Source organism: Polyodon spathula, chromosome 24, assembly GCF_017654505.1.
Source record: "Polyodon spathula isolate WHYD16114869_AA chromosome 24, ASM1765450v1, whole genome shotgun sequence".
Lineage (NCBI taxonomy): Eukaryota > Metazoa > Chordata > Actinopteri > Acipenseriformes > Polyodontidae > Polyodon > Polyodon spathula.
Window position 1 is genome coordinate 22,221,502 of NC_054557.1, and position 27,358 is coordinate 22,248,859.

The window sequence follows — 27,358 nt, forward strand, 5'->3', positions numbered from 1 at the left end:
GTCAGGCTGGAGTGACGCTCTCAGCGTTAGCAGCCTCGTAGACGCGACATGGCTTCTCTACAGCAGAATCTGCAAAAGGTAAAAAAAAAAAAAAAAAACACGTTATATTTAAAAATGCATTTTTTTTTTTTTTTTAAATGAATTATCTTATTGATTAATACACCTGAGTATCTAAATAAAATGTTTGGTTATACGTAAGAAAGCAAATCCATTTTACCACGTTATACCGTAATGTTTTGCACTGTGTTCGGTTATATTATTAATTATGAACGACATGTAAAGCCGGTAAAATTTTTCGGCTTCCCTAATTTTCTTTTAAATTCGATTAAAGCAATTGTATACTTAGCCGTGCACGTTGAACCGGTAGGACGAGAAGTACCTGTGTTTACATTTTGACAGTAGTGCGTATTGTTCGTATTTGTATTGAAGCAGCTACACGTGTGTCGGCTTGGCATAGGCGTGCGTTTTAACAATGAATAGTTTTGTGTAAATCGATGCAGAATATTGTAGTAGCATTCGTGTGCATCTGCATATAGTACAAAAACACTTTGGATTATACTGTATTGTTTAAGTTACTGGTCACGCGTATAGAGTTAGTAGGAAGGTGCAAGTCAGGTTCTATGTCTCCAACTGGACGTGTATTTTAAATTTATGGCAGTATGGCAAGCTGTATAAGAACATGCATTTCCACAATGTTACAAACTTAAACTCCCAGGCAAAAACAAACAAACAAACAAACAAAAAAATGTGTACTTGTTTTCTGAACAGGGGGAAACTAAACCAGACGCACAGGCTGAGGAAGAGGGTGTGTCCTTTGGGTCTGAGAGAAACACAGCGGACCAATCAGAGACGGTGACAACGGTAACTGTATATATATATATATATATATATATATATATATATATATATATGTATATATATATATGTGTGTGTGTATGTATGTATATATATATATATATATATATATATATATGTGTGTATATATATATATATATATATATATATATATATATATATATATATATATATATATATACACACGCACACGCACAGTGCCCTCTAGGGGTTTAACGATGCACTCACAGCAAAATCCGATCCAGCTTTCAATATGCAGGTTCCGAAACGATCTGCATTGCGATACGATACGCGGTGCGCTTATGTTTTGGATGTTAAGTCATCAAGTGATTTTTAAGGTGTTTGGAGCTAACACAAATAAATCCTACCTATTTTGCACTTCCACTGGCTACATGGGTCTGAAATGGGCAGTTTTGAAAGAGACCAGTTCTAGCAAGTACGTGTTTCCATTTTAAATTATAGGTACTATACAAGGTTAAAGAAAGTTCAGTTGCCTTGCTTTACTTCCCTGGTCATTTCACCCCAGCATGCTACTGGTTGAAAACATGTCAGTCGATAGTGGAAGCAACTAATTGGTGGAGGAGGCCAGTGAAGCAGTGGGGAGAATGTCGCCTTCCAGAGGAAATGCCCCAGGCAGTGCAATGCAGTCTAAAAGCACGGCTGACAATCAGGGAATTCTGCTAACGCTTTACACTGCGTGGCTAGGGTGACCACCCGTCCCTAATTGGGCTGGACAGTCCTGAAATCTGAAGATCAAGTCCCGGTCCTGGGCTTAATGCCTCCGGGATGGCATTTGTCCTGAATTCGTAGACACAGTGCAATCTTACAGTTTAGCGCCACAGTCAAACCATAGCATATCTGTTTATAGCGCATCATAGCACTGCACCTGCCGCTTTATTTTGCAATGCCATCCACTCGCTCACTCACCAGTTAAAACAATACAAAAATATATATACATATCCAGCCCCCCCCCCCCCCCCCCCCCCCCCCCCCCCCCCCCCCCCCCCCCCCCCCCCCCCCATTCACACGGTACACACAACTGAACCACACCATCTCGTCTCATGCCGATAAGGACACTGCATCACCATGCTGTAAAGTGTTTCATTCAAAATGCTGCATTCTGTTCTTTTCTGAGTTTCCATTTTTAAAAATGAATAAACACAGCGCGCTGCCATCGAGACAGAACAGCAGCTAGTGACAGCGAAATAGTCCACAACAGTAAAAGCAACAAATAAACTTATTTGAAACACAGACTTAAACGGAAAAGGTAGCTCACAAATATTTTGTGCTGGTTCCATTTCTAATAATTTTACTCTCATAAGCACTACAACTAATAAATTAATATTAAATAGCTATGCAATTGCATATTAAATTAATGTTAAATTAATATTTAATAGATATGCCATTGATATTACATTTATGTTCAATTATTCCTTGTTACTTTCCGTTAACATTTAAGTCAAGTTAACTGTATTTTCAATTCAAAACATGTAAACAATGGGAAATTATTGCATTTGAGAGAGAGAGAGAGAGAGAGAGAGAGAGAGAGAGCAAGCAAGAAAGCTGCTTTCACACACTCTGATTCGTCCTAATATAGGTGCTAATCATGGGCTGAATCCAGCCATATAAGTAGTGACAGATGTTTTCACTAGAAGTCTTTCTGAATGTTGTAATTCAGTTATCCACCCCTGGTGATGAAATCTGTTACGAATGGTGTGCAGGAGGGATGGAATTAAGACTCCCATTGCATAGCAGTTTGATCCATTCCTGGTTTCATAAGACACACCTGAGATTGTTACCGCTACACTGATGAAGCTCGTATTTAAACGTGGGATGGGTGAAACTGCTATGCAGTAGGAGTCTTATTTCCATCAGTGTACAGTGAAGGCAGTCATACATACAGATCTTGCACTTCACATTTATCCATAAGCTGGTTCACACTAGGCAACCAATTAACAAACTAGCAAATACACCACCTAGCGTTCAAATTATAGACGCAACCGACCCGTTGCCAGATCTCAACTTCTGAGCACCAAGCTGGTGATGTCACCGGCGTTCAACCAAACATACACGCTGTACCCTTTAAAATATATTCTGCTAATTTTATTGAAATAGCTTATAATTATAGAGATGCAGCAAGAAATGTTTGATGAAATTTTAATTGAGCAAATACATGGATATCCTTGGCTTTATGGCATGTGAAGGGGAGATGATAAAGACCAGTTTCAAAAAAGAAAATTAAATAAATCAGAACTGTTAAGGCATTTGCAAATACTGTAGAAGAGTGATTTATAAGCTTCTGACTGAATTATTCACTTGCCTCTGGCTAATTTTATGACAGAACCTTTGGAAATATCCCCAACTTTGCCCCAGAGTGCCCTGAAGCAAATGACCCCATCACCATACTAAACAGAATGTGTGAAGACATTACTGACTCTGAAGACGAGGCCCCTAATGACAGCACCCCCCTCCCAAGACATCTGTCCACCTCTTCAAGTCTGCCCTCCACTGTTCCACCCTCATCGCCTTCCCCAATCTCACAATCACTGGCTGTGCCTGTTCCATCCCCAATCCCACAATCACTGTCTGTGTCTGTTCCACCCCCATCCCCAATCCCACAATTACTGTCTGTGTCTGTTCCATCCCCAATCCCACAATCACTGTCTGTGTCTGTTCCATCCCCAATCCCACAATCACTGTCTGTGTCTGTTCCACCCCCATCCCCAATCCCACAATCACTGTCTGTGTCTGTTCCATCCCCAATCCCACAATCACTGTCTGTGTCTGTTCCACCCCCATCCCCAATCCCACAATCATTGTCTGTGTCTGTTCCATCCCCAATCCCACAATCACTGTCTGTGTCTGTTCCATCCCCAATCCCACAATCACTGTCTGTGTCTGTTCCACCCCCATCCCCAATCCCACAATCACTGTCTGTGTCTGTTCCATCCCCAATCCCCAATCCCACAATCACTGTCTGTGCCACCCCCATCCCCAATCCCACAATCACTGCCTGTGTCTCTTCCACCCCCATCCCCAATCCCACAATCACTGTCTGTGCCTGTTACATCCCCATCCCACAATCACTCCCTCTTCCACCCCCATCCCCAATCCCACAATCACTGTCTGTGCCACCCCCATCCCCAATCCCACAATCACTGCCTGTGTCTCTTCCACCCCCATCCCCAATCCCACAATCACTGTCTGTGCCTGTTACATCCCCAATCCCCATCCCCAATCCCACAATCACTGCCTGTGTCTCTTCCACCCCCATCCCCAATCCCACAATCACTGCCTGTGTCTCTTCCACCCCCATCCCCAATCCCACAATCACTGTCTGTGCCTGTTACATCCCCAATCCCACAATCACTGCCTGTGTCTCTTCCACCCCCATCCCCAATCCCACAATCACTGTCTGTGCCTGTTCCCACAATCACTGTCCCCATCCCCAATCCCACAATCACTGTCTGTGTCTGTTCCATCCCCAATCCCACAATCACTGTCTGTGTCTGTTCCATCACCATCCCCAATCCCACAAACAGTGCCTGTGTCTCTTCCACCCCCATCCCCAATCCCACAATCACTGCCTGTGTCTCTTCCACCCCCATCCCCAATCCCACAATCACTGTCTGTGCCTGTTACATCCCCATCCCCAATCCCACAATCACTGTCTGTGTCTGTTCCATCACCATCCCCAATCCCACAAACAGTGCCTGTCCCCTGTCCCCCTCAGAATAGTAAGGCGGTACTGCTAGCAGTTATGAAAGGGAGATCTGTAATGCTATGTCAGCAGTTGCATCAGAAAGTGATGAAGATGAGCTTTATGGCAGAAGCTGAATTTGGACAGCAATTTGGGTTTCCAAATGTGCTTTTGTTCTGGTTTTTTTATTTCTTAAGTAAACATTTTTTTGTTATGCATTTTTTAAATAAACATTTTCCTTTTCCCCAGTAATAAAATAGTTTGTCTTTATACATTATAAATATGGTCCTACCAAATTTACCGCCCGTTTTCATAAAGGTCATAACGTTTTTTTTAAAAGTTCACAGTTTTAGCAATTTAAATCTTTCTTATTTCAATTGAAACAAGCTAATAATCGCATCAGGAGTTTGTAACGGTACATATAACTTAATTGGATTTTAGTGCAGGGTAAAAGTACACAAAACAGACCAGATTTCATAGTGCAGAATGAATTTCATGGTCTGTGTCACATTTTTCACGGCTGTGAAATGGGTAGGGCCCTAATTCTAAGCCATCAGGAAGATATTAAACCTGGTGTTAATGTTGTTTGGCATAAGCTGTTGAGACTCCATCCGTCCATCATACATTTCTTGCCTATATCTGGAAAAATCATTTATCAGATGACACAACTGGCAAAACTGTAACACCCTTTTGCATGATGGAGACACTCTGACTAGAAACTGGATTTACCATACCCCTCTCCTCACCTCGCCAGGTGAAGCAAGCGCCAGCTTGACAACGGTTACCAAGGAGACGGAGCGGATGGGTGCGCTGATTTCACAGCCAGCGGAGCAAGAGAAAGAAAAAGACAAAGAAGGAGGAGAAAGGGAGTGTGACAGTGCCACCGGAGGAGGAGGAAACGACGGCAGAGAGGAGGAGAGAACTGAGAAACCAGATAAAACTGCCATCACAGCACCCCCTAGTGCTGGCACGGCCGGCACTGCAACCAAGGGAATGGCAGGTACGCAGCATGCTCTGTAGTAAGGCTGCACGCTAGCTAGAGCTGCACGAACCCATTGTTCAGACTGAGCTCTCCGCTCTCCACAACTGATTCCTCTGGAGAGCTTGATCCGAAAAATCGATTTGTGCAGCGCTAGCAAAGTATTTTATATATATATAACCTTTGCAAATCATTTTCAGTTCAGTCGTCACAGTAAAGCACCCATTGTGGCCTCGGTAGAGCTCCCAGAATCTTGTCTTAGAGCACCAGAGCATCACCCTTAACCTGCCCCCACCTCCCTTTTTGAAACGTTATTAAATCACAAAGATATGACGAATAAAACAGAAAATGATACACTGTGATTCTAAACAAGAAGGTCACATATCGCATCACAATTTGAAGTGAATAAGAAAAGCAATTCAGTGCGCGGCAGTTAGGGTTCTCCAGACAAGCCCAAAGCCACAGAAAAGCAGATTTAGAGAAGAACAAGAACCACACCGAACGATTGCAAACACCTTAACCGAGTGAAGAGGGAAATGTAAAATACCAATAACAATTGTCTGATTTTATTACATTTTGAAATGATCCCTGAAGAGGTGAATCCATTCTTAGAAAAGCGTGATTAACATTTCAGTGGTACAGGGTTTGCTTTTGTTGTACAGTTTCTGGTACCTTGAAACTGCTAGATTACTTTAATAAAGATGCGTTAAATCACTGAATAACAAACTGCCATGCAAGCCTAATCTGTAACCCCCCCCGCCACGCAGGCCATGCTGCGAAGACCCTCCCCCCCTGCTCCCCCCTCTCCAAACCTGGCAGTGTCGGGGCTGTGCTGACCAGCAGAGCCAAGATGTCCTTGACAGGTACAGGAAAGCCCCCCGCCTCCGCTCAGGGCCTGGCGATGAGGCTGCTGAGCTTGCCAGGTACAGGGGGGGCAGGAGAGGGGGACGCAGACACCCCCCCGCCCCCTCCCAAAGTGCATCGCGCTCGCAAGACCATGAACAGACCCTCGGCTGCTCAGGTGAGTGCTGCAGAGGATGCAGTGTGTCCTGGTCTGTGTCCGTGTGTGTGTGTGTGACTGCAACTGCATCTTGGTCAACAGTGTTTGTCTGCATGACTTAGTTTATAATTGTTTTCCCACTCGAGCATGCTGATGAAGGCACAAGTTGAAATGCTTGACTCCGTTTCTTCTAGTTTCAATAACTCTGATGAAGGCACTAGCAGAAACACTTGTGCGCTGGACTCGGTTTCTTCTAGTTTCAGTAACACTGATGAAGGCACCAACATGTTTGTCTGCTTGACTTCCATAATTTTAGTTTTTTTACATAAATGATTCTAAAAATTAGAACACTGGTGAAATTCTGTCCCACCCTGATCATCGTGTAGCTAAAGTGTGTGTGTCTGCTGGCAGGTGTTGAGGGTCGAGTCCCCAGTGGTCCTGAAAGAAACGCTGCAGCCAGGCTCTGCTGCTTCATCACAGGAGGAGGACAGACCAGGTACAGCAACAATAAACTTCCACTTCTGTGATCCATGCCTCTTTGAAGCACTCTGCGTATTGAGTACAAAACTACACAAAGAACATTGACAGACAGGCCTAGGCAGCTGCAAAGGCCAAACAGTGGAAATAAATCTTCAAGTTAGTTTTGTAGGTTTGAACAGAATCCGAGATCCTTTTGGGATTGGGTTCGGGAGTTTCAGTGCACAGTTTGAGAAGAGTAGAGTGTAATTCTGCACTCCATCAGTAATTGGGTTGTTGAGGACAGGACTAGGGACATACTGAAAGAGCAGCTCTGCAATATGAGCAGGATCAAGACCATGTAGGGCCTTGTAGCTCAGTAATAAAACCTTAAAGGTACTGAAAGCACAGGCCACAGATAGTAACTGCAAGCGCCAGGACAGTCACTGGAGTGTTCAAACTGTTCAGTGCCGAAAACGCTTGTATTCATTCACGTGTAACAGAATTTAGCCATAGGTTAAAAATGCCAAGGAAAAAGAATGGATGAATGAGGCTTAGAATATATAACGCACATTGGAGACAGAGACCTGTCTGTCTCCTTGATTGGGTTTGGCATCGCCCTGGTGTGGGGCATGTTCTCCTGGTATATTCTGGGTACCTCCGTTACTTTGGAAGGCTGAACAGAGAGTTTACTTAAGCGTCCCTGAGACCACCCAGCAATGGTGACCCCTGCTGGCCAAGTTCAGGGCTATAAATGCAGGGTTTCCCAGTCCTGGTCCTAGGGGATCCCTGTGTCTGCTGGTTTTCATTCCAATTTAATTGAACCCTTAATTGAAATAATTATGTGCTTAATTAGACCTTTTTTAATTGTTCTCAGCGCCTAAAAAAAGCTACTTATAAAATGGTATAGTTAACTTGAAATCTCCAACTGTTTAAAAGCTGAAAACAATTAAAAAGGTCTAATTAATCACATTATTAGTTCAGTTAAGGGTTCAATTAAGTTGGAATGAAAACCAGCAGACACAGGGATCCCGCAGGACCAGGATTGGGAAGCCCTGCTATAATGCACCCTCCACCTTGCCAGACCGGTTTGAGGAGTGACATTTTGCACAGTATGTGGAGAACAGCAACCCATGCAAACCCATGCTGTTTCTTCACTCGTTTCTTTTGGAATGGTAGATCAGCCCGATCATCACCGATGACCCTTCCCTGCAGAGAGCTTAATCCCAGTATGTTCACGCTGCTTTACCAACCAGGCTTATTTACTCCTCACAGCTTTATTTATTGTAACATAATACAAAGTGTGCTTTTTGTTTCCCTGCTATTTCAGAATTAAGGAATATTTGAATATTGGTTTAAAATTTGAAAGATTAAAACCCATTCTCCCTTGTGTCTCCTCTCTCCCCTCTCCCTCCTGTGCCCCTCTCAGCTCTTGTTAAGAGGCGGAGGTTGGATTCCCCAACACAGATGGATCTAGAGTCAGAGCAGGAGGCTGCAAAGCAATCTGCATTGGCAGCTGCGGTGCCCCCTACTGGACAAATAACACAGAACAGCAGCACCACAACTATTGCACAGGTGCGTGTAAGTGTGTGTGTATGTGTATATGTATGTATATGTAGTACCAGTCAAAAGTATGAGTGCACTTGCTGGAAACTAGGTTTTTTTCATAATTGACAATGTTTTACATCATATACGTTTCCATAAATAATTTAAAATGAAAACACATGTTACACTATACAAAACAAAACATAAGGAGTATCAACGCAGTGTTCAAGAAAATTGAAAATTGTCTCTAAATCTTGGATTCCTCAAAATTGCCACCCTTTGCCTTAATAACAGCCTCACAAACACGAGGCATTCGGTTAACAAGTTTCAGCAGGAAATCACCCAACGTGTCTTCACAGCTCTTCTGCAGCAATTCCCAGAGATGTAGGGCACTTGTGGGTAGCTTTGCTTTGATTCTTCTGTCCAGTTCGTCCCATACAAGTTCTGTGGGATTGAAGTCTGGAGACTGGGCTGGCCAGGTCATTAGATTGAGTTGTCCTTCACTTTCCTTCTTCACCAGATAGTTCTTGCAAAACGTTGAGGTGTGTTTCGGGTCATTATCTTGCTGAAGAATGAAGGACTGCCCAAGTAGCCATAATCCTGATGGAATGGCATGCCTCTGAAGTATGCTATGATAGTCATGCTGGTTGAGCTTGCCATGGACTTGGTAAAGATCGCCAACTCTGTCACCAGCAAAGCAACCCCAGACCATGACACTGCCTCCTCCATGCTTGACAGTGGGAACCACACATACAGAACTCATGCGCTCACCCTCTCTGCGTCTTACAAATACTCGGCGGTTGGACCCAAATATTTCAAATTTTGACTCATCGGTCCATAAGGCCGACTTCCACTCCTCAAACATCCAGTTTCTGTGTTTTTTGGCCCAGTCTCTTCCTCTTATTCTGCACTCTTAAGAATGGTTCCTTTGCAGCCATTCTTCCAGTTAGGCCAGCTTCATGCAATCTCCTCTGATCAATTGATGTTGAAACATCTGTACTTGTAGTAGCATTTAGCTGAGCTTGTATTTCAGGGGCAGTTAATCTCCGCTTTCGCAGACTTGTGACTCGAATGAACTTGTTCTCTGATTCTGAGTTCACCCTTGGCCTGTCTGACCTTGTTCAGTCCTCATGAGTGCCAGTTTCTCCAAATCGTTTGATGGTCTTGGCCACAGCAGTTACAGACACTTGCAAAGTTCTTGCGATTTGTCTTAAAGATTGACCTTCATTTCTTAAAGTAATTACAGACTTTTTTCTTTGGTTAACTGAGCGTATTTTTCCATTTTCTGCTCCCTTACATTCAGGAATGACAAACTTGTGCCTATGCTACCTATATTTATAGTAATCATGGACCCTCACCTGTTAACAATAGTTGGTGACAAAAGGTTAATTAGGTAACATGCTAGTTAACTCAGAGAACATCTAACAAAGTAACAAAGAAAAAAGTTTTTATTGAGAACAAAATTATATATTAAAAATACAAAACTGAAAGATCATAATTGGATAAGTCTCCACCCCCCTGAGTTAATACTTGGTGGAAGCACCTTTGGCAGCAATTGCAGCTGTGAGTCTGTTGGGATAGGTCTCTACCAACTTTGCACACCTAGATTTGGCAATATTTGACCATTCTTCTTTACAAAACTGTTCAAGCTCTGTCAAGATCCTTGGGAACGTTGATGGACAGCAATCTTCAAGTCATGCCACACATTTCACTTGGATTTAGGTCAGGGTTCTGACTGGGCCACTGAAAGACATTTACCTTTTTGTTCCTTAGCCACTCCAGTGTAGCTTTGGCTGTGTGCTTTGGGTCGTTGTCATGCTGAAAGGTGAACTTCCGTCCCAGTTTCAGCTCTCTTGCATAGGGCAGTAGATTTTCCTCAAGGACTTCTCTGTACTTTGCTCCATTCATTTTCCCTTTTATCCTGACAAGTGCCCCGGTCCCTACCGATAAGAAACATTTCCATAACAAGATGCTTTCACCACCATGCTTCATAGTAGGGATGGTGTTCTTTGGGTGATGCACTGTGTTGGGTTTGCGCCAAACATAACGCTTTGCATTTAGGCCAAAAAGTTCCATTTTAGTTTCGTCAGACCACAAAACTTTTTGCCACAATGCTACAGAATCTCCTGAGTGTTTTTCTGCATACTTCAAATGGGATTCAAGGTGGGCTTTCTTGAGTAATGACTTTCTTCTTGCCACCCTATCATACAGGCCCGATTTGTGGAGTGCTTGGGATATTCCTGTCACATGCACACTTTGACCAGTCTTGGCCATAAACACATGTAGGTCTTGCAAAGTTGCCATTGGCCTCTTAGTAGCCTCTCTGATCAGTCTCCTTCTTGCTCAGTCATCCAGTTTGGAGGGTCGGCCTGATCTAGGCAGGGTCTTGGTGGTGCCATACACCTTCCACTTCTTAATAATCATCTTGAACCGTGCTCCAAGGGATATTCAAGGCTTTTGATATTTTTTATACCCATCCCCTGATCTGTGCCTTTCAACAACTTTGTCCCGGAGTTCTTTTGAAAGCACCTTGGTGCTCATGGTTTGAAATGCACTACCCAGCAGAGGGAACCTACAGGGATTGCTGAATTTATCCTGCAATCATGTGAATCACTACAATTTAACACAGGTGGAGGCCGCTTAACTTGGTGTGTGATTTTGAAGGTGATTGGTTACACCTGCGCTAATTTAGGATTGCTATTACAAAGGGGGTGGACCCAAGCTATTTCAGTTTTTATTTTGAATTAATTTGCTACACATTTCTAGAATATTTTTTTCACTTGGAAGTTGTGATATGATAGTAGATAAATGAAAAAAAAAACTATTTTAATGCATTTTAATTCCAGGCTATAAGGCAACAAAAGGTGAACATTTTGAAAGGGGCTGTGTGTGTGTGTGTGTGTGTGTGTGTGTGTGTGTAAATATAATATATACACACACACAATATACACTGTATATGCTCGATGTAGTGCCTTTCTCCACTGTCTGCCCTTATTCATATTTGCGTACTGTTTTACTGGTTAATAAGCTCCCACCCTCCAATATCTTGAAATATTAGTCAGAAATGTGAAATTAACAACAGACATGTGAAATTTTACCCTCTTGTCCAGAAATATTTCCAAGCTTTGATGCGCCCTATAGGCTGGAGATCGCAGGTTCGAATCTAGGCTATGCCATTGCCGCTGAGTGCTGCCCGGGTAGGGAGGGCTTAGGTCGACAGGGGCCCTTTGGCTGATAGGGCGACAGTGGGGTCTGCTATGGAGCCATTCAGATCCGCGTTGTCCTCAGGCTCTGTAGGTCTGGTAGTCTCGCTGTGGATCCGCAGTGTGAAAAATGACGGCTTGGCAGGAACACGATTCGGAGGACGCTTGTTTCGGCCTCCATTTCCCGAGTCACGGGGGGGTTGCAGCGGTGAACCAGGATAAAAATAATAATTGGGCATTCCAAATTGGGGAGAAAACCAGGGGGAAAAAAAAACATTGGCGATGACTACATTTTTTTTTATTAAAAAAAAAAAAATAAAGCTAGTAAGAGGTAAGAAGGGGTTTTAAAGAAGCCTTGGTTAGAACTCCAGGGATACAGTGACCAGTGTAAATATATTTGTATTTATGTTTGTGAACAAGGAGGGAGTGTCCACTGTAGAGAAGGAGGCAGCCTCTCTTGATGACCCCGCCCCCAAAGCAGAGAGAGAGGGGCCTGAGCAGGGGGAGGTGCGGCCAGAAACCCTAGGGGCGGAGCCCGTGGATCCTGAACACGAGGAGGAGCGAGCTGATTCCCTGGAGGACTGGGAGACAGAGGTGGGGGAGGAGTTCAGACTGTTCTATGACAGCTACTCCATGGACGAGCAAGCGGACTCAGACAGCAAGGTGAGAGAGACGGGGAAGAGGGAATGGAAGGAGGGGTTATGAAGGATACACCAGGAACGTTCATAAAGTACTTTAGAAGTACTGACTAACACTTCGACTAGTCTTTCTCTGTGTCGTACTTCTGTTAGCGTTTCACATTTTCCTAATTGTCTTATACAATTGTCATGAAACTAGGTGTTAATATTATTGAACTATTGAGAGTACACCTTCCCATCTGTGTGATGCTGGCATATATCCAGAGAAGCGTTTATCAAATTGTGATGAAACATTGAATTGCTATTTCTGTTCTGTACATAACATTTCTATACGTCTTAGGCATCAAGTTTTTCATTACACTAGCTCTGGTTTGGAATTCGCAGCTGTGGCTGTGGGACATGCATGTTACTGACAGGCTTGTTTGTCTGTCTCGCTCTCTGTCGGTCTGCTACAGTCGACTGGTGAAGGGGGGTTAGAGGGCCAGCAGAGCGAAGGAGAGGAGTCTGGGAACCAGTCTGACAGAGTGAGTATTCCTTCAGTCCTTCATTAGAAGTCACGCCCCCATTTGAACCAACTTCTGTCGTTGAGAGTGTAGATCTGTGTCTGTGACAAAGCTTTGGAACATTTAAACCACAACAGGTTTTGTAAAAACAGATTAAGTGCGTTAGTGTCAAGTTTCGTCTGCTTTTTATTTAATGCTTTGCAGTCCATTTATTCAACGCTTGTCAGGCAAGTCGGGTTCAATTTATTTTCACACGCGCTGTTTATTTTACACGGACTGTTAAAAAAAAATTTTTTCAGAGTAAAACAGGTTTAAAAGGCCCTAGATAGCAAAAGGACGTCAGTACTGTATCTCCAGCCAAGCCCCACCCCTTGTTCGCTGTATTTTCCACATACCTCTTTATAGACGTGTATACTGATAAATCCTCTCCTGATCACTCATTTTATCACCAAACTCCTCAATATTGAGATCCAAGTCATTATTTTATTACTGTAACATCTCTGCAAATGTCCGTGATATTTCTGTGGTGCATTTTTTCGGCTTCATTCAGCTCCTATCGGTCTCACTCGGCCATTGAAAGGTTTTCTCGGCTTTTTCCGGAGAAAAAACGACTAGAGACCCGTGCTTTATGTCTTTTTGATGATGTCGGACAAGAAAGGGAAAATTGTAATTTCAGACCGCAAAGGGTGAAGCAATAAGTCACGAGAAGGCATGGGTTTTTCTGGATATTGTCACTTCTTGGTGTATTGTGCGTTGCTGCAGCCAACCAAGAAGTGACAATACCCAGTACAGCCCATGCCCTCAAGTGCCTTATTGCTTTATAAAACAGATTCATTGACATTTTATAAAAAAGAAAGGAGAAATCTGTACAGTTTCTAAAGATTTATTTACATTTTGAGGTATAACCTTCCACAACAGAAAATAGTCCTGATGAAAAAATTTATATATACTTTTTCATTAAATTATTTTTTTTTTTTTTTAAGTAAAGACTTTTAAATAACTATGAAACCCTTGCTTAGCTGTCTGTCTACGAGGTGCCTGCCTTCCTGCATATTCTAGGTAATCCACTTCCATTGTTTGAAATAGCAAACTGGTTCATAGTGCAAATTAATATAAACTGGAAGATATGACAAGACACACCTTGACTCTTCAGTATCTTCCGTGAAAGAAGGTTTTTTGACGGGTGTTTTGTTTGATTTTGGTGGTGCAGTGATACGTGGTCCGTACAGGTGCAGTGATTTGCTTTTGTTCCCAGGTAGTTCCTAGTCATGACATTGTGCTGGATATTGTAACGACTCGGAACTCTGATGGACCAATCAGCATGCAGCATTCTAACAATCCGTTTTATGATTAGATTTAATGACTTCTAATTAGGGCTGCAAATAAGGGTACATTTGAAGGTTCGGCCCACATTACTGAAGGAAGGGTTGAATGTTCCATGGTACTAATTTTAATAATTTACTGGTGATGTCACCATAGCTACTTGTTTATATTTGATTGAAAATCCTATTTTACAGGTAATCCATATAAATGGCATAAAACTTTCACATTCAGTTTAAAAATACATTATATAGAACAGTAATCATGTTTTTATAATTTAAATAAACATATTTACACGTAATTGAGGCTGCTTGCGATATACACAGTAAGCTTGCACTGCGGCAGCACCAACTGCAGTGGGCTTCAGCAAAACAAAGCTTTATTTAACAGTCACCCTTCCAAGCAGGTTATTAGTCACAATTTACTACTACTAAAAATTTGAGTATTAATAATTCTAATAATAGGAACTTCTGCTGGTCAGGTGACCCCGGAGATGGGATCTGCCTCGATGATATATCAACAGTCGCTTGCACATTTTGCATTCAGCTTATTTTTTTCGTCGTCTGGGCATTTAACAAAAAATCCCAAACAGCAGAGGGGTTTCAAGACATTTTTTTAAATACAGCTTACGCTGTATGCTACCATAGCACTTCTCTTACACTGTCTTGTACAGTAGGTATTCAGTACATATTTTACTGAGGCTCTACAACCACTATAGGTAACCCCCCCAACAATCCCGGTACTCTGTACACGGCAGGGGCACCTTATAGAGTTGCTACGTATAACGATTTGGTAGTGGATTTTAATACAACAACTTTTAAGTAATATGCATTATACAAATCAAAAGTCCGAATTTTGCATGCGAGTGACATTTAATGTGTGATTTATAACATTCAGACATTGTCAAACAGTTTCTGTTAACGGAAAAAAATATATATAAATACAGTGCATGAATGCCACCTGACGAACCTTCAAAGTTTAAGAACCAATTTGAATTCCTGGCTAGCGAATGAACCTTCGAACCTTTGAGCACAGCCCTACTTCTAATGTGTTTCTAAGTTTTTGTTGGCTGCTTCAGGCTGAGAGGGTGCTTTCTCTTACACTCGTATGATGAGTGCTAATCGGGGTCTGTGAAACCGGCCGTCAGTATTCAAATGTCTGTCTGTCTGTCTGTTCACAGAGCTCCAGCTCGGGCGCCAGGAAGAAGGGAAAGAAGAAATGGAGGAGTGAGAGCCCGTGGGTGAAGCCGTCCCGAAAACGCAAGAAGAAAGGAGGCAAGGGGGGTGCGGGTAAGGGGAGTGGGCGGTGTGGGAATGGGGGAAGGGGAGGCGTGGGGTGTGTTTAAGGAGTTGGGAAGGGGGTGATGCAGGGGAAGAGTTAAAGGTTCACCGTGGGTGGGGCGTCCCTAGGGATAAGGGGGGGGGTAAGGTGGGAAGGGGTGGATGCGCCATTAAAGGAGTGGGCGGCGGGGGTGAGTAAGGGGATGACGCAGGTAAGAGGAGGAGTCCCGGGAAAAGGGTAAGGGAGTGGGTGGTGCAGGGAGAGTGGTCAGGGTAGTGGGGGAGGGGGTAAGGGGAGTGGGGCAGGGGGTAAGGGGAGTGTGTGACGCAAATAAGGGGAAAAGGGAATGAGGGAGGCTCGGGTTAGGCATGAGGTGGAACATCTGCCATGCAGCACAAGTTAATAATGGTTAGACTGTGGTGTACCTGACGTGGTTTGGACATGGCTCTGAGAGCTCTATAGAAATCCCCCAGGATGTGACGACTGAAACAGAAAAGGACACAAAGTGAATTTAAACAAGAACAATACATGAATTTAAATAATTTTATTTCAGCTGTCTACCAGGTGGCACAGTTCCTGTGTTTATAATGTATCAGTAGTTTTATTTAAGTATTTATATTTAAAAAAGAGTGAATGGAAAAAGAAAAGTCAGTGTGTCTCAATACCAGTTCAAACCAGTCTTCATTTGTGTCTCAGGAACCAGCGGTCCCAGTCCAGCAACTAGTGAATACACAGAGGTACCCCTTGACTCTCTAGCACTGCATACTGGGAAGAACCTGTCTCCACAACACCCAGGTACGGGGAAGACTAAGAAGGAAGTTGGCTGTCATGGTTAGAGCTGAGAGGGGCTGGGAAGGAGTGAGGCTAACTCTAGTGGTTAGAGCTGGGAGGGAAGTTGGCTCTAGTGTTTAGAGCTGAGAAGGGAGTGGGAAGGAGGGAGGCTTTCTGTTAATGTGTGAATGTCTGGCAGCCTGTGTGAGTGTGTGTATCTGTCTCTGTAAGTCACTCTCTGTCTGAGCTGTGTGTCCCCTGCTGGTCCCGTTTTGCGCAGGCCTGTCGACCGATGGGAACTCCGTGGAGACAGAGCGTCTGGAGGAGCTGCCCCTGTGCAGCTGCAGGATGGAGGCGCCGAAAATAGAGAGAATCAGCGAGAGAGCCAAGAACATGTGCATGGCAACGGAGAGCATCGATGGAGAGGTGAGAGGTGGTGAGAGGGGCATTGATGGAGATGTAAGGCGCGAGGGGAGAGGGACAGTGGGTGATGGTGCTGTTTGGTTTCACTGTGTACTGCGCGTCTCCTCCCCAGCTCAGCGGCTGCAGTAACACGATAGTGAAGCGAGAGACGATGCGCCCCTCCAGCAAGGTGTCTCTGATGGTCCTGTGTGAGCAGCACCGCGCCAGGATGGTCAAACACCACTGCTGCCCCGGCTGTGGATACTTCTGCACCTCCGTGAGTCTGACTGTGTGACAGTCTATACCTTTGTGTGTGTGTGTGTGTGTGTGGTGTGTGTGTGTGTGTCTGTGTGTTTAAGGATGGCAATAAGACTTACATTGGATAGCAACAACCTGAGCTTGTTACACTGTAGCTAATCAAGCTTTTAGTAAAGCCTGAAATGGCTGAAACTGCAATGCAGTAGGAGTCTTATTTCCAGCTCTTGTGTGAGTCTGTCTGTTTGTCTGCACATCCATGAGTTGGTCTGTTTGCACCTCCTGTGAGCCTGACTGCCTTTCTCCCCAGGATGGTCAAACACTGACGCTGACCTGGCTGTGGACACTTTTGCACCTCTCTACCCCTGTCTCTCTACCCTTGTATGTACCCCTGTCTCTGTCTCTGTCCCTTTGTCTATCTGTTTGTCGGGGTCCTGCTCTTGTTTCACACCTCTCTCCTTCCTTCCTCACTCCCTGCAGGGCACGTTCCTGGAGTGTCACCCTGACTTCAGGATCACTCACCGCTTCCACAGCTCCTGCGTGTCCCGGCTCGGAGGCCTGCTCTTCTGCCCTCACTGTGGCGAGGACGCTTCGGAAGCCCAGGAGATCACTGTGGCAACCGCTGACACATCCAGCGCCACGGCAACCGCAGCCCCACCCCCCTGCACCGGAGAGGGACGACCAGACTCTACCCAGGCCAGGTCAGAGAGGAGCTTCTGGTTTCGACTCAATAACACTGATGAAGGCACTAGCTGTAACGCTTGTCTGCTTGACTCAGTTTCCTCTAGTGTCAGTACTAGAATACAGTATAAGTGATCTCTGTCTCTATCTCTCAGTGCTCGTATGAGGAGCAGTGGGGAACTAAGGAAGAGCCCCTTGGAGCTGGCCCCTGCTGACTGCATCGACAGCTCGGGACCCTCGGTCACCCTGCCCTCGGGGGCCATAATCTCTGCCAGTGCGCTTCCACAGGGGGACAGCAGGGTGGCGCTGGAGAGGGCTCTCATCAGCCATGAGGCAGAGAGGTGAGGGGGTTGGGGGGCTTCAACACAGAGACTGAGATATGGAGTTTGATAGAGACACATCTAGATATATATATATATAAAGATTGATGTGTGTGTGTGTGTGTGTGTGTGTGTGTGTGTATATATATATATGTATATATACATACATATATATATATACACACACACACACACACACACACACACAGGCTCGCGTTAATCCGTGTTTCGAAAATCCATGCGGTTTAATACAGCACATTATCAAAATGTATTAGTGCAGAAATCGTCTGATCTATGTGAAAGCGGGTATTTGCACGCTTTATTAGTGCGGAAATTAGCATATCTGTGCATAAGTGGACAGTCATCATTTAATTTCATCAACTGAGTACAGTCTAGTGCAAGCCAATGGACAGTACTGTATGGTAGTTACTGTAGTTACCAGTGACAAGCGAGCAGAAAGCAGATTTAAGACTCTCTTAGCAGCCTGAACATGAAGAGCAGTTATGAAAAGACTCGGAGACTTTTTTAAATCAGCTCTGTCTGCCGCTGAACAACACTGATTATGTACAGTATATATTATGGCCGTTGTTGGGACGTTATATTTTATTTGTATTGTTGTATTTTTCAAGTTTTCAATTAATAGCACAGGGATTTCCCAAACAGTAAACTCTTGTCTAATCCATGTTTTCACTATTTCAAGCTCTAATCGATCCTAGTCTGCACGGATGAAGAAAGTGGAGGCTTTAAAATACATTTGAATTGAGAAACTTTTTATTTTTTTTAAGTTTTGCACCAACAGCTTCAATCTATATCTTGTGTTTACTAATCGCTGGTAGTAACGAAGCAGATTGGAAGAGTGAGCACATTCAGATGTGATGGCTGTCTCACATACTCCCCTTTTCTCTCTTCCCCACGCCCCCCGCCCAGGAGAAAGAAGCTGCGTTTCCACCCTCGCCAGCTCTATCCTGCTGCTAAACAGGGGGAGCTACACAAAGTGCTGCTCATGTTGAGTGAGTGACTCTGTGTGTGTGTATGTGTGTCTGTCTGTACCCATTTCTATGATACTGCAATAACACCCTGTGTTTGATATTTAACCTGTGTGTGTGTCGAACAGTACCCTGTGTTTGATATTTAACCTGTGTGTCGGTACCCTGTGTTTGGTATTTAATCTGTGTGTCAGTACTCTGTGTTTGATATTTAACCTGTGTGTCGGTACTCTGTGTTTGGTATTTAATCTGTGTGTCAGTACTCTGTGTTTGATATTTAACCTGTGTGTCGGTACTCTGTGTTTGGTATTTAATCTGTGTGTCAGTACTCTGTGTTTGATATTTAACCTGTGTGTCAGTACCCTGTGTTTGATATTTAATCTGTGTGTCGGTACTCTGTGTTTGTTTGTTTATCTGTGTCTCTCTTCAGTGGATGGGATCGATCCCAGCTACCAGACAGACATTCAGAGCAAGAAAACATCCCTGCATGGGGCAGCACAGAGAGGGTGCCTGGCTATCTGTCACATCCTTTTGCAGGTGAGCACACTGCGCCCTACACACTGCACCATACACCAGCAAACTGCACCCTACACACTGCACCCTGCACCCTACACACTGCACCATACATCTGCAAACTGCACCCTACACCCTGTACCATACACCCTACACGCTGCACCCTACTCACAGCACCCTATACCCTGCAGCCTACACCCTGCAGCCTACACCCTGCACCATACACACAGCACCATACACACAGCACCCTGCACACTGCACCATACACCTGCTTACTACACCCTGCAGCCTGCACCCTACCCCACCTTAATTTAAAGACGTTGATAGACTCTTGTTAATGTTTCTTGTCCTTGAATTTATTAATCCTGTAAAAATTGTACCCTTTTGAGTTCAGACTGAGGGGCTGAAGATTATTAAGAAAATGAAGTTTTCACTCTGTTGAAAAATACCCTACGATTACCTAGTTTGAACATACAAATAAAACTTCAGTCAAATAAATGTTTTTTTAAGTATCATTTAGTGATTGCCTACCAAAAAACTGTAAAATTGCAAGTGATAGCCACAGCCCTCAGGAACTAGGATTAGAAATCATTTTATAAATAGTGTGTGTGGGTTTGATTTTAGACCACATAGTTTGACAGGTGCGCAGGCTCATCTACTTCAGATTCTTTACACAAATCAGTGTGAAGAAGTTCGTAATCCGAGAGATCTATTAACTCAGCAACATCTTCTGTAAAAAATAAAAATAAAAAAAAATGCCTGCGCTTTGGAGCCGCGGTATACAGTAATCAAAACTATAGATACTGGAAGCTGCATTGCATAATAAATAGCATCTCTGTTGGTTTGGAACTTTAGTAAAATGTGTTTTGATCGGTGTGTCATCCTTGACATTTCACTATGAGTATTTCATTACAGTTCATATTTTGTTCATTTCTTTTGGGGTTTATGAACAGTTTTGTACTTGATCGTCAAGTCTCTTGACAGGAAACAAAAAAACTAGAACTTTGCAAAAATATTAAATGAAGTATCGCTCTTGACCCGACTAAGTGCGTCTGATGACAAAGGCTTTCATGCAATTACATCATCAGTCAAATTTAATCACAGTTATAACGGACAGTCCTTAAAGGGTTAAGTTTCTTTTTGTATTTTTATCTCACAGGGTCCAATGGGGAGGAAAGGGGTTATAATCCAGCATTGATGGGGAAATGGCTCTACCACGTGGGGTACAGTTGGGTGAAGGGTTGTAGTGCAGGTTAAACAGGGAAATTGGGTGAACGCATTGGGTTCTGGGAGAAGTGTTGTAATTGAGGCGTCTCTCGCGCTCTGTTTCCAGGCAGGCGCAAACATAGACGCCCAGGACAAGAGCCTGAAGACTCCACTGCTGGAGGCCATCGCCAACAATCACCTGGAGGTGGTGCAATACCTGGTGAAGCATGGAGCCAGCGTGCATCATGCGGTGAGAGAGAGAGAGACACACACACGCATAAACACACACACAACTGGGTGTGTCTGTAATGCTCTTGTTTCCTGTTCTTGTTCTCTGCTGTCAGGAGGAGGACGGCTCCACTGGTCTGCATCACGCTGCTAAGATCGGGACCCTGGAGTTGGTGAAGTTGCTGCTGGCTACAGGAAAAGTGGAGGTCAACGCACAGGTCTGTCTGCTCAGCGGGCTATGCCTGACTCTCTGTCTGTGTGTGCAGAAAATCCTCTCTCTGTCTCTAAATACCTCTCTCTCTCTCTCTCTGTCACTCTCTCTTTCTCTCTCACTCTCTGTGTCTGTAATAACCTGTATTAATATCTCTCGCTCTGTGTGTGTGTCTCTCTCTCTCTCGCTCTGAGTGTGTGTATGTGTCTGTCTCTCGCTCTCTGTGTCTGTAATGACCTGTATTAATATCTCTCGCTCTCTGTTTGTGTGTCTCTCTCTCACTCTCTGTGTGTGTCTCTCACTCTGTGTGTGTGTGTGTGTGTCTCTCTCGATCTCTGTGTCTGTTATGACCTGTATTAATATCTCTCGCTCTCGCTCTCTCTGTTTGTGTGTGTGTGTGTGTGTCACTGTGGTGGTGACCGGCACACACATACTGTGTACTGTGTCCCTCCCTCATCAGCACTGACTGCCACTCTCTCTGGACTTCTCATGTGTGGGAATTGCGGGAGAGAAATTGCTGTTGTTTTTAAAGAATGTGTCCCTGTGGCAAGCTGGCTCGAACGGTGACGTCGGACCCGGAAAAAACAAAGTGAATGCGCTTCTTGCGCCTTTTAATAAATAAACAAATAAAACAGTTGAACAAAACAAAACACTGCACACAAAACAAAATGGCATGCTGGCCAAAACACAGTGAACACTAAACACACAAAGTGTCGTGCTGATCTGTGTCCGCACGAGTAGCAATTGCTTTTTCGTTTTACTCTCCTTTTCGCTCCCGTTCTTTCACCCTGAACATCCAACCCTGTGTGCGTGAAACACTGCCTCTTTTATGCAGCTGTAGTGAGACTCGATTGCTAATCAATCATTCAATTGGGTCTCCGCACAGTCTGCATGTGAACTACTTTGTGCACTCCCACGCCCCCATACAAACGCCCACTTTAATCTGCACATGAAGTGATTGTGCAATCCCTGTGCCTAAATACAAATACACATTTTACATCACCCATGTTACATAACCCATACTCCGTGCACCACAACACAGCACAACACACATATAAACATCCCATATGCAACATAAAACAAAATACGCACAGGGGTGGGGCATCTTGCCACAGACTCTTATTTCTGTGTATTTAGTGCAGTGTAATAGAAAGTGCATCTGTCTCGGCCTCTTCCAGTTCAAAGTGACCACATAGCCTCCTGTCACTGGGTAGCTAGGACTGTCTTTGTCGTCCAGTTTTGATTGCCCGGTGGTGGTCACTAAGCCTTTTTCTCTGTCTGTCTGTCTGTAATGCCCTGTATTAATATCTCTGTGTCTCTCTGTTTCCAGGACAGTGGTGGATGGACTCCTATAATCTGGGCTGCAGAGCACAAGCACATTGACATCATCAGAGCTCTGTTGGCCAGAGGGGCCAATGTCTCTGTGCAGGATAAGGTCAGTTGCATGTCTTCCTGGGTCTCTCCTCTAGGAGAAGGTGATGGGGTCTCCTTCGCTGGCTGTGTATCTCAGTGTCTGTGTCTCTGGGCGTATATCTCGGAGCGTCTCGGTCTGTCTGTGTGTCTCTTATCTCGTAGTGTGTTTCTCCAGAATGTGTGCATGCATTGCGCGTACTTCTATGTGTGCCTCTCTGCATGTGTCTCTATCTCTCTGTGTTTTATGTTTTCTTGGTTCTTTCTAGGAGATGAATGTGGTCCTGCACTGGGCCTCCTTCGCTGGCTGTGCTGACATCGCAGAGGTCCTGCTGAACGCTCAGTGTGATCTGCACGCTGTGAACATGCATGGAGACACGCCTCTGCACATAGCAGCACGGGAGAGCTACCACGACTGCGTCATGTGAGTACACACGCACTACACACACACACAATCACATACTCACTACACACACACACACACACACTCGCTTGCTATCACACACACACAGACAAACACTGGTACAAGCACATAATAAATGACTGACCAAAATAATTCTTCTTTCTCAGCCTGTTCCTGTCCCGTGGGGCGGATATCGAGATGCGCAATAAAGAGGGGGACACGCCCCTGGACCTGACCGTGCCACACTCCCCGGTGTGGTTCACCCTGCAGCTCAACAAGAAGCTGAGGCAGGGGGTGCAGAACAGGGTGACCAGGACAGAGAAAATCATCAGCAGGTAAGAGAGACACCCTCCTTCCCTGCATGCAGTACAGGCTTGCACACACACTGTCATTCAGTGTGAGAGCTTATCCCCACACTACAGTCACTCACACCCCCCCTTTACACAGAGTACAGGCTTGCACACACACCAACATTCTGAGAGCTTGTCATGAGGTGCAGAACAGTGCACACACACACACACACATAGTGAACTTAAGAACTAGATTCCTCTTTGATCCTTATTAAACCTGGATTACAGTCTCTACCCAGCAGACCAAATGCCCTTTTAAACCTGGATTGTATCCCGCCCATCCCATCTGTCCAATGATTCTTGATCTCTGAACCTTTATTTGAATTTATAGTCCTTCTATTTTATCCAATTAAACTTGGACTCTTCTTTCTTTAATTCATTCTTTTATTCTGATTAAAAGCCCTTCCTCCCGCTCAGTATAGATTGCGTTTGGACTGTTAACAAGACTCCCATTGTAGAGTGGAGTGAGCCAGCCCTTAACTCTGTGCCTCCCTCTCACTCTCTCTCTCAGGGATGTCGCTCAGGGCTATGAGAACGTGCCGATCCCCTGTGTGAATGGAGTGGACGAGGAGCCCTGCCCTGCAGACTATAAGTACATCTCTGAGAACTGTGAGACCTCCACCATGAACATAGACAGGAACATCACACACCTACAGGTAAACGAGACCCCCGTCCTACAGGTAAACGAGACCCCCGTCCTACAGGTAAACGAGACCCCCGTCCTACAGGTAAACGAGACCCCTCTCCTACAGGTAAACGAGACCCCTCTCCTACAGGTAAACGAGACCTTCAAACTGCAGACTAAACATAAGCTAAGTTTTAAGATATTAGATTTTTTCCTAACTGTTTAACTGAAACATTCTAAAATATGCAGGTCAATTCTAGGTGTCAGCCTCAGCTTTACACAGTAGTAAGTGTACAGTGTACATTTTTTCGCTGTACACTATGCCACTGCACTATTTACAACATCGGGCCAGTTTGGAGACTACAAAAAATAATTTATTAACTATAGGCTAGGTAGTTGTTAGTCTAGTTTTGTTTTTATTTTCTGGGGGGGAGAGAACCAGAAGGTTTTTTATTATTATTATTATTATTATTATGATTATGCATTTATTTCTTTTTACATATGGAAGTCAGCAGGACTGTGTTGCTGCGGGGAGGTCATGAATAGGTTTAAGTTTAACACCATCGCTAAATACAATGTTGTTTTATGGTCACTGATAATCTGAAGCAGTGCGATTTCAAAATAACAAAAGCGTGTTTTTTACTTTAGTGAAGAATGTTTATTTTTTTAAATTAAAAACATGTTCTTTAATGAAATAAATTTCCAGCTTCGATCAAACATAGTAGGAATTTGCTTGCATCGTTCAAAATGTTTTTCAAGTCAAGTAAGCTTGTCTGTGTATCAAACGACACTAGTCCTCCTTTTTCAACCAGCATCATCTTTCTGTAAAAGCTCGCACCTGAAATCGTAAAGTAATTAAAGTATTGTTGCTTATACTATACTCTCCCTGTCTCTTGTTAGAGATATAAAATAATCTACCTGATCCGAAGCAAATGCAAAACTTAAGTAAAAAATAAATATTTTAAAACTAGCAAAAAATGATTACCATTGTTGTTTTAAGTTTATTATGGGCAAACCTTGCCCTGTAACTCAATGGACCATATTTAGAAGCAAGCACAAATGGAAACACAACTTCTCAGAGCAATAAGACCCATTTAAGTGGTATAAAACAAGAAACAACTCTTGACTGGTCCTTCCTGAAGTTTATACTGTTGAAATTGTTTTATTTAATCAAGTCAGTTTTTTTTTTTTATAGAGTAAATCAGCGCTTCTGACATGACAAGTATTTTTAGCTGCCTTAATTGGGGAATGCTTACCTACAAAACAGCAGTGCTGCACCTGCTTTTCTTTGTTTGTTTAACACCTTCCTTTAATAAACTACCGTGGGAATTCCTTTGATAAACTACAGTACATGTGGGAATTCTAGGTGCAGCACTGTGCAGAGATGCCATTGGTACTGGTTGTGCCATGCGGTGCAGCTGGCATGTATTTGTAATTAATGCGTGCTCAGTAAGTACATAGTGAACATTTTATGCTAATACATCTGCCAAATTTTGTCAGCAGCAAGATTTGCTGGTTTCTTAGAGCTTCTCAATTGTAAAATAATAATGATAATAATTAATGTGCCTCTCTACACTCGGCAGTTAGTCCTTTCGTTTGTCCCCCACTTTTTAACAAAGTTAGGAACCTATGACTGAGACACACAGTTCTTGGACTATTGCATCTGACATTGCACCAAATTACCAAAAACTGACAAAAAAGTGACTGAATAAGACTGGTCCAGAGCTTATCTGTACTCAAAGCGAGTATAATTTAGATTTGTGATATTATACATGAAGTAACTTACAAAAAATAGATGGTGAGTAAGTAGATTCAAGAAAATGCACAGAGTCCTTTTCTTCAATCAGTTGCCAGGTTTATTGAAATATGCAGGGAGTCTGGTCCCAGGTACAGGACAAGCAACACTCAAAATTACAATGTTTGCGTGACATTAAATACCCTTCTGTATAGATGGTCCACCTCCCCTTTCTCTGACATTAACCAATGGTCAAGGTACAACACTTTATTCTGTTAATTTATTGTGTGTGTGTGTGTCTGTTTGTATGTGTGTGTGTGTGTGTAGTCTAATGTGACAACCTCTGAACTCAGTGCATTCTTCACACTCCTGGAGACAAAAGGTCCATACATCTGCCTTTTGTTATCTCCTTGCGACCCCCTTTGATCCTAGTGGCATTATCTCTTTTGATCTCTCTGAAGTCTAGAGCCTGTTCCCTTCTAGTCCACAGCATTGTTATCTCATTAGCTTTCAGTCATTGTTGGGCAGTTTGTAGACGCATCGTCTCTGTCAGTGGTTAGCAGTACATGCAATTTGAACCAAACAGTCTGCTATCTGCAATATTAGTCTTTTTTCAGAAAAGAACACCAGTATAGCTCTGCTAGTCCACATGCGTAGCAAACCCCTAATCAATTCTCAATCCATGTTTTCCAACAATACAGTTAAATAAACTGTAATGCAATTTTTTTTTCATTTTAAGCAGAGATTGTATATTATATTTGCAGATGAGTTTTTATAAAACTAATATGTGAAACGGGCATACATGTAAAAGGACAGGTGAGTAACATTTCAAAAACGATGTTTACTAACTAGCCTCCTGTGATTTGATACTTCTGGCAAAATGACAAGTTGTAAGAAGTAATTTCTGAATTTCTTTTTCTAGTTCAGATTTGCTTCTGAAAGTGCTCCAAAATGGCTCAGGTGCATGTGCAACCCCAGACCCCAGCCAGAAGATTGGCTTTGACCCACGAGTTTGTCAAAATGATCACTGGCCACTTTCACCCATGATACAGTAATAATGATTCTGTATGCATAACATTGTCCGCCTTGATAGGTTAAAAATAAACCATTCTATTAAAGTGTGTGTGGACATTGAACTTAGCTGCTGAATATCATGAGAATGCAAATATTGTATATTAATACACACACTGCAGGCTACAGTTTGTATGAGCATAGCTAAGAGGTAACCAGCCTTTTTTTGCAGCATTACATTTTCTATAGTTGAGGTGCCAAATGTATTGGCAACTCGTCATTGCTTATAATAATTTAAACTAGTTATTTTACTTGTTTTCACTGATTATATTATTCATAATAGATGGGGAATAGTATTTGTCTGTGTGGCTTTCAACCCACCATTGTAGATTAGGTGTTCTTGGGTTCTTTTCTGTTTAAATAATCATTCTCCTCTTGCAGTCAAATACAATTTTATTTTCAGTATTCTGGCAGCACTCTCAAAAGCACACAGTATTAATAAGAATCTGAGAGCGCAGGATATCAAACAAACTGAGCAAACAATATAAGAGTAGCAGATAAAAAACGGATGTGATGATGAACCGTAATGTGACAGTGAGAAAGAGCTGCTGGGGGTTGGTTATGTGTTGCCGTGGAGACAGAGAATGTTGTTAAGGAAGCATAATGCAAGTCAAGTTGGTGGTGCTCTTGCGCTGAGAAATTCAGGACTGAACCTTATAGTTTCAGTGAAGAATCTGCTAGCTGAGAAATAGAAGTAGGGATTCTGATCTT

At 43.5% G+C, this 27,358-nt stretch overlaps 1 protein-coding gene across 1 annotated transcript in view; it reads left to right on the plus strand.

The window, feature by feature from the left end:
* The window catches only part of LOC121299246 (histone-lysine N-methyltransferase EHMT2-like), a 33,567-nt gene continuing 6,209 nt past the window's right edge, over positions 1-27,358 (plus strand). Inside the window, 22 exon segments of the mRNA XM_041226909.1 lie at positions 1-78; positions 769-852; positions 5,310-5,555; positions 6,302-6,555; positions 6,946-7,030; positions 8,420-8,565; positions 12,159-12,401; positions 12,832-12,900; positions 15,380-15,488; positions 16,177-16,275; positions 16,532-16,677; positions 16,787-16,930; positions 17,389-17,609; positions 17,745-17,930; positions 18,837-18,919; positions 19,326-19,432; positions 20,742-20,864; positions 20,959-21,060; positions 22,384-22,488; positions 22,733-22,887; positions 23,034-23,201; positions 23,728-23,872. Coding sequence (XP_041082843.1) covers positions 5,357-5,555; positions 6,302-6,555; positions 6,946-7,030; positions 8,420-8,565; positions 12,159-12,401; positions 12,832-12,900; positions 15,380-15,488; positions 16,177-16,275; positions 16,532-16,677; positions 16,787-16,930; positions 17,389-17,609; positions 17,745-17,930; positions 18,837-18,919; positions 19,326-19,432; positions 20,742-20,864; positions 20,959-21,060; positions 22,384-22,488; positions 22,733-22,887; positions 23,034-23,201; positions 23,728-23,872 — 2,889 coding nt within the window. The 5' untranslated portion in view covers positions 1-78; positions 769-852; positions 5,310-5,356.